The sequence below is a fragment of the Typopeltis vanoorti genome, chromosome 22 (genome assembly GCF_054136105.1).
Source record: "Typopeltis vanoorti isolate ZY-2024b chromosome 22, IOZ_Tvanoo_1.0, whole genome shotgun sequence".
Classification (NCBI taxonomy): domain Eukaryota; kingdom Metazoa; phylum Arthropoda; class Arachnida; order Uropygi; family Thelyphonidae; genus Typopeltis; species Typopeltis vanoorti.
Window position 1 is genome coordinate 62467711 of NC_143570.1, and position 16081 is coordinate 62483791.

The following is a 16081-nucleotide window of genomic DNA, read 5'->3' on the forward strand; positions in this document are numbered from 1 at the left end:
CTGATATGTTTAACTTGTTTCTACTTTTCTGAGTAAATTATTTATGACTGAATCCTGCGTCTACAAGATAAGAATTGAGGAACGTTAATAAAAAAATTCGACGGTACTTTTTACGCGAAGAAATGATATTTATTCCCGTACAATTATTCCAATGAGCAGCATACCCTTTAGTTTGGAACATTTGGCCACTAAATTTCGCAGTTTCAATAATCTCTTGTAAAATAAACTCATCTATAGATCATCTAGACTTATATTTATTATTATGTCATAATATTATTGCCGTCGACTGCCCCCCCCATTCCAACCCTTATCATATACAATTCCCCTTTTTCAATAAAATGACTTGAAGAGTGGGGGAGGGGATGAATATCGACTCCATTGGGGTTTGATATTGATCCTTTAAGAAACACTGACTCCTGTTCTTGAAGGTGCGTCTGTTTTGAAGGTGTAAAAACGCCACCTAAAAGAAAAAATACTACTTCAACTTTAGACCAGCTAACTTTTTTTCATCTGAAAAACACGTTTCTTTGTACTATGGGATGTGAACTCAGGTTTTTAAAATATTGAAGTTGGCAAAACAAAGAATTCAAGACGGGGGAAATATGATACTTTAAAAGAGACAGCGTTGTTTTGTCAAGATTAGGTCTTGTCTTAACACACACACACACACACACACACACACACACACACACACACACACACACACACACACACACACACACAATGTATCTCGCTAATCCGAACCTCTTTAGTCCGAATCCTCCAGTAATCCGAACTGCTGCTTGAAAGGAAAAAAAAGTTTTATTTATACGTATTATTATTTTGTGTACTATTAATAATTAAGGATGTAGCATTCTCAGTTGCTGCTGCTTGGGAAGCCTTCGAACCTGAGGCAATTCGAGCGTCATGGAAAAAAACTGTGGCCTTCTAGAATTTACCAAGATAACTACGGTGATACACAAAAACAGGAAATTCAAAATGTGCATAATTTGGTTAAAAATATAAATCCAGATGTTGAAATTTCACAAACAGATGTTACGGAATGGATTACAGTTAGATCTGAAAGCGAATTTGAAATCAAATTAGACGATGAAATTATAAATATAAATATGACCCTAGAAAATGAATTAGAAGACGATGCTGACGATAAAGGACTCGAAGAATAAAAATAAAACATGATGAGGCAGTTGACAGTTTTAATATGTGTATAGAATGGGCTAAGCAGAATGATACGCCATTCCACAAAATTTTATTGCTAATACAGCTCTGAAAATACAGCATTTTTAAGAAGCATTCGAAAAAAGTTTAGTTTCTAAGAAGCAAAAGAAAATCAGTGACTTTTTTACAAAGAAATAAAACGTTTTTAGTTTTATTTTCTGAAACTTTATTTTCGGGATACCCTTTTTGTGTTGTGTACAAGAAAGTGGTATTTCTTACGCAAATTAAGTTATGTACTGAACTATGCAATTTTATTAAATCAGAATCCTCAACAATACAGGTACATACAAAGTAAATTTTTACTAAAATAAACTTGTGTGTTATATTATTTTTTGAGTTTTACATTACAGTACAGTAGCTTTTTTTCTATCAGTTACTTCATTTATTTACAGAATTAAATTGGTGTAACATTAGAATCTGATTATTTTTGTCTTAAACGCTAGTTATTGTTGTCTCTTGGGGGAAAATTCACTAATCCGAACTTTTCGCTAATTGAACGAGCACGGTTTTATTAGTTCGGATTAGCGAGATACCACTATATATATATATATATATATATATATATGTGTGTGTGTGTGTGTGTGTGTGTGTGTGTAGAAAGTTTTTTACCTTGGGTATAATATATGTTAAAGATGCCAAGCTATTTTAATATATATATATATATATATTAGTTTGAATGACTATATACCGAGAATGAAAAATAAAAGGTTTAATGTTAAGATACTGCTAGTTTTGTTAAATAAATCAACTTCTTCAGGTATCACAGGCAAAGGATTATATAAAATAACAGAGACGTGATAAAATTACATCAACAGATCTAGTATAAAACACAATAGTACATTTTAAAACCGGAATAGGTGCTGGAGTTCCAATTGAAATTGACTACGTGCGTGAGCTGTCACGAGTGCGCCAATACTGGACAGTGCCATTGTGTAAGTCAGAAAGATTGTAGCAAAGGCTGTTGTTAATATGGGATGAATCGAGCGATATTTCTCTAGATTCGATAATCTTTCTTTCGAGATCATCATAACACACATGGATATTAGAAGTTTGCGGCCAGTCTACGAGGTGTTGGAGGCCTCCATCCGAGTTGATAGAGAAGAGAACGTGGCTAGAGAGAACGCTGGCCCTGGTCCCATTGTAGGAGATGTCTCTTTCGTGTGTTCTTCCATACGTAAAAGGATGGATTTAGCTGTCTGATCGTAATATGGTTTGTCGCATTCATCTTGTAGACTCCTGGATACTGAATAGGAAAATGTTTCACTTTAGGTCTACTTAGTATGGAGCTAAGTTTTGGAAACGTAGTTAAGCAAGTTCTAATGTTGAATTTTTTAAGAATATTTGCCAGTTTTAGGGAGAGAGAGCTGATGTGTGGCAACGATATAAAAGCTCTTGGGGGAGAAGAATCTTCAATAGCAGTTGAGCGATGGAAAGAGAAAAATTTTTATCAATCTTTTAAAGAGAGAAACCATTGTTTCTCTCTTAAGAATTCAGCTGATTTTGTGTCCAGAATCAAAGACATCAAACTCAGCAAATCAGATTTAATGGCAAGTTTCGTAGTCATCCTGCAGGATGACTTAAATAGAACAAAGATAAATTGTTCTCAGTTTAACGTGGATAACTGTAATGTGATACACTTTGGTTGTGTAATCAAATGTTGTGCACTATATTGATGGAACTGAACTGTAGGAAAGAAACTGAGGCATGGATTTGGAGATAATTGTGGACAGGGAGTTGAAGTTTAGAGGGCATATTGCGAAAGTAATCAAAATATAGTTTTTCTCTTCACAAATGTACCTACTCAAGAAGTCCTCCATCTTCTCCAGAACAAACTATCCAAGAAACTCTTTTCCTTACTTTTTCGCTGTGTAAATTTAGGATACTTCAAATACGAAAAACAAGATTTACAAACAGAACTCAGGTTTGACTGTGGGCAGTCCGCTCTCTCCGATTCTTGCTGACGTATTTCTTAAGGATTTTGAAGAAAAAGCAATCAATACTATATAATATAATAATTAATACAAATAATAATATAATAATATAATATAATTAATATAAAAAAAAAATCAGCTAACGCCTTTTTATTCCCGTATACGGGAGTAGGCGAGGCCATTTAGCTCTATCTAACTTTTGGAGACTGAGTGGGCAGTTCAATCTCCACTGGTACCCAATCAGAGACAGATGGCCCAAGGCTATCACTAATTAAGCTGTACGCAGTGAAGAGAGACGGCTCAAATGTGCCGCCATCTCGTGGTCCCTAACCCTAACACAATATATTTTTTAATGTCTGAAATAATGTGAGTTCTACGGTCGATTTTCTTGAGTTTACAGGACGAAAAACCCGAGTTTCCGGGAGGAAAAACCTGCTTGCCCGTGCCAGAGATCGACTAACTCGGGAACCGGTCGAAAAAAGGCTTAAAAAAATTTCCTCTAGTCGCCGACTAGACTCGAAACCAAGACTTCCTTCGTGCGGCCAAGCGCGGTGGTGTGCAAACGCCACATCCACTGAGCTACACAGGCTGAGGCTGATATAATTAATATAATATGTAATAATTAATACAAAATACTATATCATTTACTTGTTTGCTGAAGAATAGGTAGGGATAGGGAGGTTATTATTCCCCTTTATAAGGCTCTAACAAGACATCCGGACTATTATGCACAGATCTAGTTATCTGGATTCCATGGGAATGAAGAAGTGATGGAGAAAACCCACAGGCGAGTGACAAATATTGTGTCAGGTCTATGGAGAACTCCATAAACTTGTTTCAATATTTATCACTTAGTACTCTCTCCTATGATAAGACTTATTTTAACGAAAGGCACGTGTATTTAAAATTGAAGTATGCGTTTAGATTGAAACTAAAATAGGAAGGATGGAATTTATTGTAAACATATTTTATAGCTCTTCTGTAGGTCAGTTGAAAAAGAGTGAACGGGCAAGTACACTTCTATTGCAAAAGATCTGGGTTCGATTATCTTGATGACAAGAGGAATTTCAATGGAAAATGAGTGAGTCGATCTCATACGGAAGTAGCAGGCATTCTTCTCCCATAAATTAGTTTTATCTCCCCCAAAATATCTGTATATCAAACAACATAAGCATTTTAAAGTAAATCTTTTGAATTTTTTCGTGAACTTATACAAAATGCGTGTTTTAAGGTTTGCTGCAAATTAATAATAGAGTGGTTTAGTAATAGTTGTTGAAGCAAATAAGCTATATGTCATGTCTTAGTATAATATGTATTAAATTTATGAATTATACATAATTAATCTCGGTATACTGATTACAGATCTATAACCACATATTGCATAAAAACGTGCATTTATCTACATATTAAGCAATTCTTTTTAAACAATATCCAGTATATACCAACAGCTGTATATCAATGTATAACCGCTAGTAGTACTTTGATATACAACATACATAAATACTAACAGTTATTGCTAAATTTTAAACACACACATTTAAAATTGATATTTCTCTACATGCGTTAATTGACTGGCATTATGCATTTAATGCCTTATGCTTAATTTTGATTGTAAGAAAGAGAAAAGTGTGGACATAAGTTGCTATTATTATTTTTTTCCTTGAGATATATAATTATGAAATAGTATTATGGATTTTAGAAAATTTTAGATTGAGAATTAGATATGACTAGTAAAATGGCAGTTAGTGACGAAGCATTCTAACTTTCTTTGAGTTTACATAATTTTGTGTTGTGTCAATTTTGTCAATGTAAAATACTTATATTTTTCATTCTTTAATTTTTTTTATTTTTTATTTTTATTTTTTGCAGTAGGAAGAAACCAATGACACTTCCTGCAATAAAAAAGCATTCGCGCAAAACAGGTAAGAAAATTTCAATTCTAATACAATAAGCTGTAAATTAATTAGGCATGAATTTTCTCACTTGTACTTACTTTTTGTAACATGAGATTTTTAAGGGAGTTCAGTTTTGTTGTTGGAGGGATCTTAATTCCCCCCCCCCCCGAGTTCGAATAGTTTTGGATCCAGTAAGTGCAGCATTATATTTTATTTAACATCTCCTGACTCTACTGACTCCATAGAGATGCCCGTATAATAATAATAATAATAATAATAATAATAATAATAATAATAATAATAATAATAATAATAATAATAATTTGACAATGACAAGGTTTATTATCATAATCATAAAGAGTATTTACATATACTCGTACATCCAATGAGACGTATTGTTATATTTTCTGTACAGTAGAAAGATTCAGTACAAAATGCAGAGAACTAATTTTTATAAATATAAATATACATTCTTTAAAATTAGGTAAATATTTATCCATCGTATTCACATATGGATTGGCACGAATATTCATACAATTCATTATACAATGCAGTTATACATCACACATATTTCAGTAGTAGTAATAATAATAATAATGAAGTAATTTCATATAAATATGCATAATTTTTCTACATTTTATCATTTGTATTTTTCTTTCATTATTTTTATGCATTCTGTATTTAATACAGATTTGTTTACATGTTTTTAATACAGATATCTTAAATAATAATAATTTTTTTAAACATTTTATTATGTCTCAGATAAATTAAATACAATAGATATAGTAATAATTATATATACACGTGTATATATATATCATATTTACAACACATTACAATTGTAAGTAACAGATACTTGCAAGTTAATAATATTTATAAATAATAATTTTTTTCCTTTTTTAATTCAATCCTTTTTATTATTATTATTATTATTATTATTATTATTATTATTATTATTATTATTGAAATTATGATTGTATATTCTGATTGTATATTTACAACACATAATATTAAATATTTACAAGAGGTTTAGTTTTTTTTTCTTTTCTCTATAATGTATTATATGTTTTCTTTGGGAGGCATTTCTGAGTCCCTCCTCGAAGCTTAGCAGAGCTTATCTGAGGAAGATAATAGATGAAAGATGGCTGTGGTTTCATGGTTATGTTTCTGTACTGTTCGCAAGCCAGGTGTTGATTTTACTGTTTGTTGGTACGTGCTGAGAGACTTCAACTGCTACTACAGTTTACCTTTCCCCCCCTTTTTTTTGCAAGTAGGGTTGGATTTAGACATGGTGTGTATGTTTGTTTGTGTTCTTCAAGTGATGGTTTTTGAGAGGGGGTTTGTCATAGGGTGTGTGTGTGTATGTGTATGTGTGTGTGAGGGGGGGGGGGGAGAGAAACAGGAATTGCTCTAATTTTCATTCTCGCTATAATACTTATATAGTGCCTGTTTCAGCTCTCTGTATGTTACTAGGTTTCTGTCGTCGAACGGCAGTTTGTTTGTCATGTCAGGTACATAGAAGTTTCGGGTGGCTTTGGCATTATGATTGTTGTACTTATATGTTCTGTAGTTTGTTGACTGTGGTCTTGTTATGTGATGTGTTGTTCTGGTTACTCTATAGGGTGGATTGTAGTAATGTTTTAACATGACTGTGTAGTGGCATAAGTGTTTCACCTTAAATGTTTTGTGTTGTGTCCGTGCTTCCTGCATAAGTGTGGGTTGTTCCCAGAATATCAGTTTTACCATTTTATATTGCAACCATTGTAACCTGTTAAGTCTGTAGTCTGTGCAGAATGCGTATGATGTGATTGCGTATCTTAAAATGTTTTCAGATAATGCTCTATAGATTAGTATTTTTATGTGAGTTGGGGCAATGTCTTTTAATCTGTATAGTTTGCTTGCTATTATTAAGCTTGGTATATAGGTAGTTTGTATGGCTATTCCAACTTTGATTAGCATCGAAGTGAAGTCCGAGATAGCGTGTTGTTTTCACCTGTGTGATGGTTGTGATTTTAGTTTCTGCGCTTTGTGTATAGGAGGATGAATGTTGGATATTTAGTTTCTATGGGAAGGGTTTGAGGGTTTTTGAATACCATTAGCTTTGTTTTTTCCAGGATTTATATAATGCCGTTTTCGGTTAACCAGTTAGTGATTTGATTGATGTCGGGTTGCATATTAGTGTAAGCAATATTTGTGTTGTTGTGAATGGATACTATGGCAGCATTGTCTGCGTACTGGAAGATTTTACTTTTTAAGAAAAGATGGTATATGTCGTGTGTGTATATGCTAAATAGAATGGGAGATAGGATAACTCCTTGCGGTACTCCACAGGTTACTGGTACCTCTTTGCTGTACGCTGATCCTGCTTGTGTAATGTGCTTCCTGTTTTCATGTATCTTTAAACCATTGCAGTAGACGACTTCCGATTCCATATGCGTTAGTTGCGTTAATAAGGTTTTGTGTGTTAGTGTGTCAAATGTTTTGATTAGGTCAATGAAAACAACTAATGTTATTCTGTTTTTATCCAATTCAGCATTTATTAGGTCTGTGAATTCTTCCAGGAGTGTTGCTGTTCCTTTATTTTTTTGAAAGCCATATTGTGTTTTGGGTATGATTTGAAATTTTTTTACGTATGTAGAGAGTTTGCAATGCACGATGTGCTCCATGATTTGGTATTATAGACAACGTAACGATGGGTCTGTAATTACTTATAATGTTTCTTTTTCCATTTTTATGTATGGGTGTGATTAATGTAGTCTTTAATGTTTCAGGTATGTATCCCTTTCGAAAATTTAATTTAACAGTTTTTGTAAAACTTGACGTAGGTTGGTTGAATGTTCCTTGATGTCTTTTGGTTCTGCTTCCGTCTATCCCTGGTTCTTTGTTAGAGTTAATTTGTTCAATTGCAAGTCATAGTTCTTCTTTTGTTACTGTGGGGAACCACATCGACTGGATTGCTCCTAGACCTAGTGGGGAATGTTCATTTGTGTGGGAAGAGATTGTTTCTTATAGTTTTGGGAGTTCACGAAGTGCTGATTAAAGTTGTTTGCCAACTCTTAAGCAAAGCTGTGTTTTATTGTTTCTGAGGCAGTGGTTCTGTGTGTATTGTCCAGCATTTCGTTAATCGGGTGCCAGATTTCCTTTATGTCGTTCTGAGCTGTTGTTAATTTGTCGCTGTAGTAGTTTCTTTTTGCAGTTCTAATCTGTGTTGTTAAGAGAGTCTGTTCTCATTTTCTATTCAGCTTGAAAAACGGTATTGTTAAGTGACCTCTTAAGTTGTTTTTATGGGGCATCTTTTCTTTGTGTGTCTATTAATATGTTGCCTGTTATCCATGGATTCCGACTGGTTTGGGAGCGTATGTTTATTTTTGTTAATGTTTTATTATTTATTTTATTAAATCTAAGTTTAAGAATAGCATATACAGCATCAGCAGAGTCTAAAGATGCTACCTGCATCCAGTCTGTCTTTCTGATTTCGACGTTTACTATTGTTTCGTTTAGAATGTTATAATACTCTCTTGTAGTCTCAGTGAGTTTTATAGGTTCTGGTCCAGTGTGTAACTGTAATGCTGTGACATAATGATCTGCCAGTTGGCATGTTATGATGGCTGCTGTGTGACTGTTTGGGGGGGGGGGGGGGCTTTATATTTATATGGTCAACACAGGATTAGGATGTTGTATTTCCGACTATCTCTTCTCGTGTATACAACTGTGTGGATGAGGTTATGTTATATGCTGATGAGAGGTCTAGGTATTGTTCTGTGTTGTTATTTATGTTCCTAATGTTCATATTCATGTCTCCTATTATTATCAAGTATTGTGAGGCGCCTTCTACCGTGGCTAAAATTCATCTGTTTAATTCATCTATAAATTTTATGGTGCTTAAATTAGGTGGTCTGTATATTGCGTTTAATATCAAGGAGTTTATTTGTTTGATGTTTTTAATTTCGATGCATATGTTTCTGTGTATTCTAGTTTATAGTTGATTTCTGTTACTTCTAGTTTATGTTTGGTAAATGTTATTATACCACCCCTCGTTTAGTTTGTCTGCAGTGTTTTTTTTGTTGGAACAGTGGCATTTGGTAGATGGTCGCCTCTTCGTTTGTCGTAGATACTTCAGTCAGTATTAAAATGTCTATGTTGTCTATATCTTCCTTCAAATAAGCTTGCAGGGTTAGCCAGTATTTTTGAATGCTTCTAATGTTGATGTGGAGAATAGATAGTCCTTTTTTGGGGATAGTCACTTGTGTCCATTCTGTTATCGATTTCAGAATGTGGCAATTATCATGTTCCGGATGATTACATCTGCTTGATGGTCTGCATTCATGTAAGTTGGCGTGCTGTTCCCTTCTTTACGAGTCATCAATATTCCTTTTAATGTGGTAGCTTGTTGAGTTCTTCTAAATCCAAATAAAATCTGGATTGGTTTTGCGTCTTGTGTCTTGTTAAGGAATAGTTTGCTGTCTTATCCATATAAACTGGTAATTGTTTTCTGTTTTTACTTTCCTTCATTGGTAGAATAGTTTTTGATAATATGTCATTAAGTATTCGGACAAGTATATTGGGGTATTGTCGTGGGCTCCTTTCAGATCCTTGGCTATTTGTTTTTTAATCCTGCTAGCTTTTATAAGTGCAAATTTTGTTGGGTTGTTGGTGAATCGCACCACGACCGGAGAAGGACGGGGATTACTTTCTCTTTTCCTTTTTCGTGGTAACCAATCTACTGACAGGATATCTTTTGATATATATATATATATTTTTAATATTTGATAATATTTTTTTTTATTGATTTGCTAAAATATTTACATATACAATAAACATCTTGAGTGACATTGCAACTTATAATTTTACAGAATTCAGCACAAAGTGCTACATTTTCTACATTGGATTTCAAATAAAATTTATAAAAATACTTTTTTGCCTCTATATTATGTATTTACAACACATGTTCTTCTAATATTAACAATAAAGATTATACAGAATTTTTGAATATAGAAAATACATAATAATAATAATAATTTTATGTTTTATTTTATTTATTTTTTTTATGTCTCAGATAAATTGCATACATAAATGCTGTAATAATTATATATATAATATTTATAACACATTAAAATTTTGAATAACTGATACTTGCAAGTTAATAATTTTCTTCCTCGAAGCTTAGCAGAGCTTATCTGAGGAAGATAATAGATGATAGATGGTGGTGGTTTCATGGTTATGTTTCTACACTGGTCACAAGCCAGGTGTTGATTTTACTGTTTGTTGGTACGTGCTTGGAAGACTTGGACTGCTATTACAGTTTAACTTTTTTTTTTTTTTTGCGAATAGGGTTGGATTTAGACATGGTTTGTTATAGGTTTGTGTGTGTGTGTGTGAGGTGGGGGGAGAGAGAAATAGGAATTGCTCTAATTTTCATTCTCGCTATAATATTTATATAGCGCCTGTTTCAGCTCTCTGTATGTTACTAGGTTTCTGTCGTCGAACGGCAGCTTGTTTATCATGTCAGGTATGTAAAAGTTTCGGGTGGCTTTGCCATTGTGATTGTTGTGCTTATATGTTCTGTAGTTTGTTAACTGTGGTCTTGTTATGTGATATGTTGTTCTGGTTACTCTATAGGTTGGATTGTAGTAATGTTTTAACATGACTGTGTAGTGGCATAAGTGTTTCACCTTAAATATTTTGGGTTTTGTCCGTGCTTCCTGCATAAGTGTGGGTTGTACCCAGAATATCAGTTTTATCGTTTTATATTGTAACCTGTTAAGTCTGTAGTCTGCACAGAATGCGTATGATGCGATTGCATATCTTAAAAAATGTTTTCACACAATGCTTTATAGATTAGTATTTTTATGTGGGTTGGGGCAAAATCTTTTAACCTGTATAGTTTGCTTGCTATTATTAAGCTTGGTATATAGGTAGTTTGTATGGCTATTCCAACTTTGATTAGCATCGAAGTGAAGTCCGAGATAGCGTGTTGTTTTCACCTGTGTGATGGTTGTGATTTTAGTTTCTGCGCTTTGTGTATAGGAGGATGAATGTTGGATAGTGAGATATTTAGTTTCTATGGGAAGGGTTTGAGGGTTTTTGAATACCATTAGCTTTGTTTTTTCCAGGATTTATATAATGCCATTTTCGGTTAACCAGTTAGTGATTTGATTGATGTCGTGTTGCATATTTATGTAAGCGATATTTGCATTGTTGTCAATGGATACTATGGCCGTGTCGTCTGCTTGAAGTATTTTATTTTTTAGGGGAAGGTGGCTTATGTCGTGTGTGTATCTGTTAAATAGAATGGGAGAGAGGACAGCTCCTTGCGGTACTCCACAGATTACATGTACCTCTTTGCTATATGCTGATCCTATACGTGTGGTGTGCTTTCTGTTTTTTATGTATGCTTTAAGCCACTGGAGTAGACGACCTCCGATTCCGATATGCGTTAGTTTCGTTAACAAGGTTTTGTGTCTTAGTGTGTCAAATGCTTTTGTTAGGTCAGTGAATACCACTAATGTTATTCTGTTTTTATCCAATGCAGCGTTTATTAGATCTGTGAAATCTTCCAGGGGTGTTGCTGTTCCTTTATTTTTTTGAAAGCAATATTGTATTTTGGGTATGATTTGAAATTTTTCTACGTATATGGAGAGTTTGCAATGCACGATGCGCTCCATGATTTGGTTGATTACAGACAACGTGGCGATGGGTCTGTTATTACTTATAATGTTTCTTTTTCCCTGTTCGTGTATGCGTGTGATTAATGCAGTCTTCAGTGTTTCAGGTATGTGTCCTGTGTCGAAGATTATATTTAACAGTTTTTGTATAACTGGAAGTAGGTTGGTTGAGTGTTTTTTGATGTGTTTTGGTCTGATTCCGTCTATCCCTGGTCCTTTGTTAGGGTTAATTTGTTGAATTGCCAGTGATAGTTCTTTGTTTGTTACTGTGGGGAACCACATCGACTGGGTTGCTCGTGGACCTAGTGGAGAATGTATGTTTGTGTGAGGAAAGGTTGTTTCTTGTAGGTTTTGGACAGAGTTCACGAAGTGCTGATTAAAGTTGTTTGCCAACTGTATGCGGGATTTGGAGTCGCAGACAAAGCTGTGTTTTATTGTTTCTGAGGCAGTGGTTCTGTGTATACTGTCCAGCATTTCATTAACCAGGTATCAGGTTTTCTTTATATCATTCTGAACTGTTGTTAATTTGTTGCTGTAATAGTTTCTTTTTGCCGTTTTAATCTATGTTGTTAGGAGATTCCGTTTTCTATTGTATTCAGCTTTTAAAGCGATATTGTTTGGCGACTTCTTAAGTTGTTTCCATAGGGCATCTTTTCTTTGTATGTCTGTTAATATGTTGTCTGTTATCCATCGATTTTGTTTCGTTTGGGAGCGTATTTTTATTTTTGATAATGCTTTGTTATATATTTTGTTAAATGCAAGTTTAAGATTATTATATACAGCTTCAACAGAGTCTAAAGATGCTACCTACATCCAGTCTGTCTTTCTGATTTCGATTTCCTATTGTTTCGTTTAGAATGTTATAATACTCTCTTGTAATCTCAGTGAGTTTTATTGGTTCTGGTCCAGTGTGAAACTGTAATGCTGTGAAATAATGGTCTGCCAGTTTGCATGTTATGACGGCTGCTGTGTGGCTGTTGGGAGTTGCCTTTATATTTATATGATAAATACAGGATGAGTTTGTTGTGTTTCCGACTATCTCTTCTCGTGTATACGACTGTATGGATGGGGTTATGTTATATGCCGATAATAGGTCTAGGTATTGTTCTGTGTTGTTATTTATGTTCCTAATGTTTATATTAATGTCTCCTATTATTATCAAATATTCTGAGGCGCCTACTTCCTTGGCTGAAAGCCATCTGTTTAGTTCTTCTAGGAATTTTGTGGTGCTTAAGTTGGGAGGTCTGTATATTGCGTTTAATATCAAGGAGTTTTCTTGTTTGATGTTTTTAATTTCGATGCATATGTTTTCTGCGTATTCAAGTTTATAGTTGATTTCTGTTACTTCTAGTTTATGTTTGGTAAATATTATTATACCACCGCCTGGTTTTTTTTTTTGTCTGCAGTGTTTATGTTGTTGGAAGTGTGTCGTTTGGTAGGTGGATGCCTATTCGTTTGTCGTAGATACTTCAGTCAGTATTATAATGTCTATATCGTCTATATCTTCCTTTAGATAAGCTTGCAGGGTCAGCCAGTATTTTAGAATGCTTCTGTTGTTGATGTGCAGAATAAATAGTCCTTTTGTGGGGATTGTCATTTGTTTCCATTCTGTTACTGATTTCAGAATGTGGCAATTAGCATTAGATACTTCAGTCAGTATTATAATGTCTATATCGTCTATATCTTCCTTTAGATAAGCTTGCAGGGTCAGCCAGTATTTTAGAATGCTTCTGTTGTTGATGTGCAGAATAAATAGTCCTTTTGTGGGGATTGTCATTTGTTTCCATTCTGTTACTGATTTCAGAATGTGGCAATTAGCATGTTCCGGGGTGATTACGTCTGCTTGATGGTCTGCATTCATGTTGATTGGTGTGCTTTTCTTTCTTTACGAGTTGTCAATATTCCTTTCAATGTGGCAGCCTGTTGAGGTCTTCCACGGATTTTATTTCGATTGGTTTTGCGTCTTTTGTCTTTATATATATATATATATTTTTTGACATTTTATTATTTCTCAGATAAATTACATACATTATATGAAGACAATTATGCATAACAAATACTTTCTCGTAAATAAAGTTTTTTTTAAATAATAATAATAACAATAACTGTTTACAACATATATTATTATAATATTCATAATGATGCTTATCACAGATGTTTCTTTGCAATTTTATACTCTATATATACAATATCAATGGATATAATCACTCTATATTGCATACTTTTGTTACAGTCATCCTCAGATAAGCTTGCATATAAGCTTCGGGGATGAAAGCGGAGAAATTAGTTCTCATCCAAGATGTATCATATGTAACCAAGTGGATGTAATGTACGTATTTATTTATAATGTACGTAGTGTTTGTTTACATATAATGATGTATGTATTATATGTAAACAAATGTAAGTAATGTATCATATGTAATCAAATGTATGTAATACATACATTATTATATGTAAACAAACACTACGTACATTATAAATAAATACGTACATTACATGCACTTGGTTACATATGATACATCTTGGATGAGAACTAAATTCTCCGCTTTCATCCCTGAAGCTTATTTGCAAGCTTATCTGAGGATGACACCAGTTGGTTATTATTTATTGGTTTTTTTTTGCTGTGTTGGGAAGCCACGAAATCTACGCTTGAGAAATTCGCACGCACGCACGCACGCACGCACGCACGCACACACACACACACACACACACACACACACACACACACACACACACACACACACACACACACACACACACACACACACACACACACACACACACACACACACACACACACACACACACACACACACACACACACACACACACACACACACACACACACACACACACACACAATAACTTGGAATGTATTGACGCGTCGCTGAACTAGAAGCCTGAACGAATATTGTGTTTCGTTAAGTTTGTATGGTATTTTGCGTGCGTGTTTCTTGTTAATAGTATGTCCTTAGAGCTCTTTTCAGGCTATTGTAGTTTATAAGGTTTCTGTATTCAAAAAGGTAATTTGTTTATCATGTCTGCGATGTAGAAGTTTAGCGTGGCCTTTCCGTAGTGATTATTGTATTTATATGTGATATAATTAGTAGTCTGAGGTCTTGTTATACGGTATGTATTTCTGACTGTCCTGTAGTTAGCATCGAAATAATGTTTTAGCAAAGCTGCATAGTGACATAAATGTTTTGCTGTCAGTATTTTGTGTTCTGACATTCCAATGTTTATAAGGTCTTGATTTTCTCTTTGTTCCTAAAAGATCAGTTTTGTCATTTTGTACTGTAGTGACATTAAACTATTTAATTTGTAGGGTGCACAGAAAGCATACGTTGTTATAGCGTATCTTAGTATATTTTGGTATAGTGCTTTGCATAGTAGTGTTTTTAGGTATGGGAACTATGTCTTTTAACCTGTAGAGTTTGACACTTATTGTTCGAGTTTGTTGTGTAAATGGTTTATGTGGCTATTCCAGTTCATATCTGCATCGAAGTAAATTCCAAGGTATCGTATTGTTTCAACCTGAGTGATTATAGTGGTTTTGCTGTTCTGTGTGTTTTTTATGTTGGAAAGTGGATGTTGGATGGTTATATATTTGTTATCAACTGGTCAAGTCAGTGGATTTCTGAATACCATTAATTTTGTCTTTTCTGAGTTTAGGTGTATGGAGTTTTTCGTGAGCCAGTCTATGATCAGATTTATGTCATGTTGCATATTTGTTTGGGCTATGCCTGCGTTATAATCCTATCTATCCCAATGGTTTTAACAGGCCTTTAAGGCCCACAACCTTCCAAGCATGCCAGGATTTCGTAACCGAAATACGAGGATAGAATGGTCACTCCTATGCCTCAAGGTATTCTTGGCTGTATCCCTGTGTGTTCAAGGGGCCGGTTTGCCTGCTTGCGGGATGAAAAACACCAGATAAACTGGCGGAAAAAACCCTACTGCCCGCGCCCAAGACCGGCTAACTTGGCTATGGCTGAGGAAGATCCTTCAGCTCCTCACGTCTCCGACGGGAATCGAACCTAGGACACTCCTTCCCCAGGCATATGGTTGCGAAGCGCAAAGCCACTAGGCTAACCGCGCGGACTGCGTATTGGATGCCTGCGTTATAATGGATGGATATTATTGCTGTATCATCTGCGTATTGGAGTATCTTACCTTTGAGTTGTAACTGATTAATATCGTGCGTGTAAATGTTGAATAGGGTTGGGGAGAGTACAGCTCCTTGTGGCACTCCACAGGTTATTGGTAGCTCTCTGCTTCGGTTTGATCCGATACGTGTGATCCGACACCTGTAAAGAGGACCGTCTATTCCAACATGCCTCAGCTTTTCTAACAAGGTTTGATGTGTTAGTGT

General features: G+C 34.6%; 1 protein-coding gene across 4 annotated transcripts in view; it reads left to right on the forward strand.

Annotated features, from left to right (window-relative positions):
* LOC150094462 (hemocytin-like) overlaps positions 1 to 16081 on the forward strand; it is a 2636009-nt gene that overhangs the window by 525 nt on the left and 2619403 nt on the right. For all 4 annotated transcript variants that reach the window (XM_090412206.1, XM_090412207.1, XM_090412208.1 and 1 more), the window contains exon 2: positions 5019 to 5071. In XM_090412206.1, coding sequence (XP_090268332.1) covers positions 5019 to 5071 — 53 coding nt within the window. The remainder of the gene's footprint in view (positions 1 to 5018; positions 5072 to 16081) is intronic.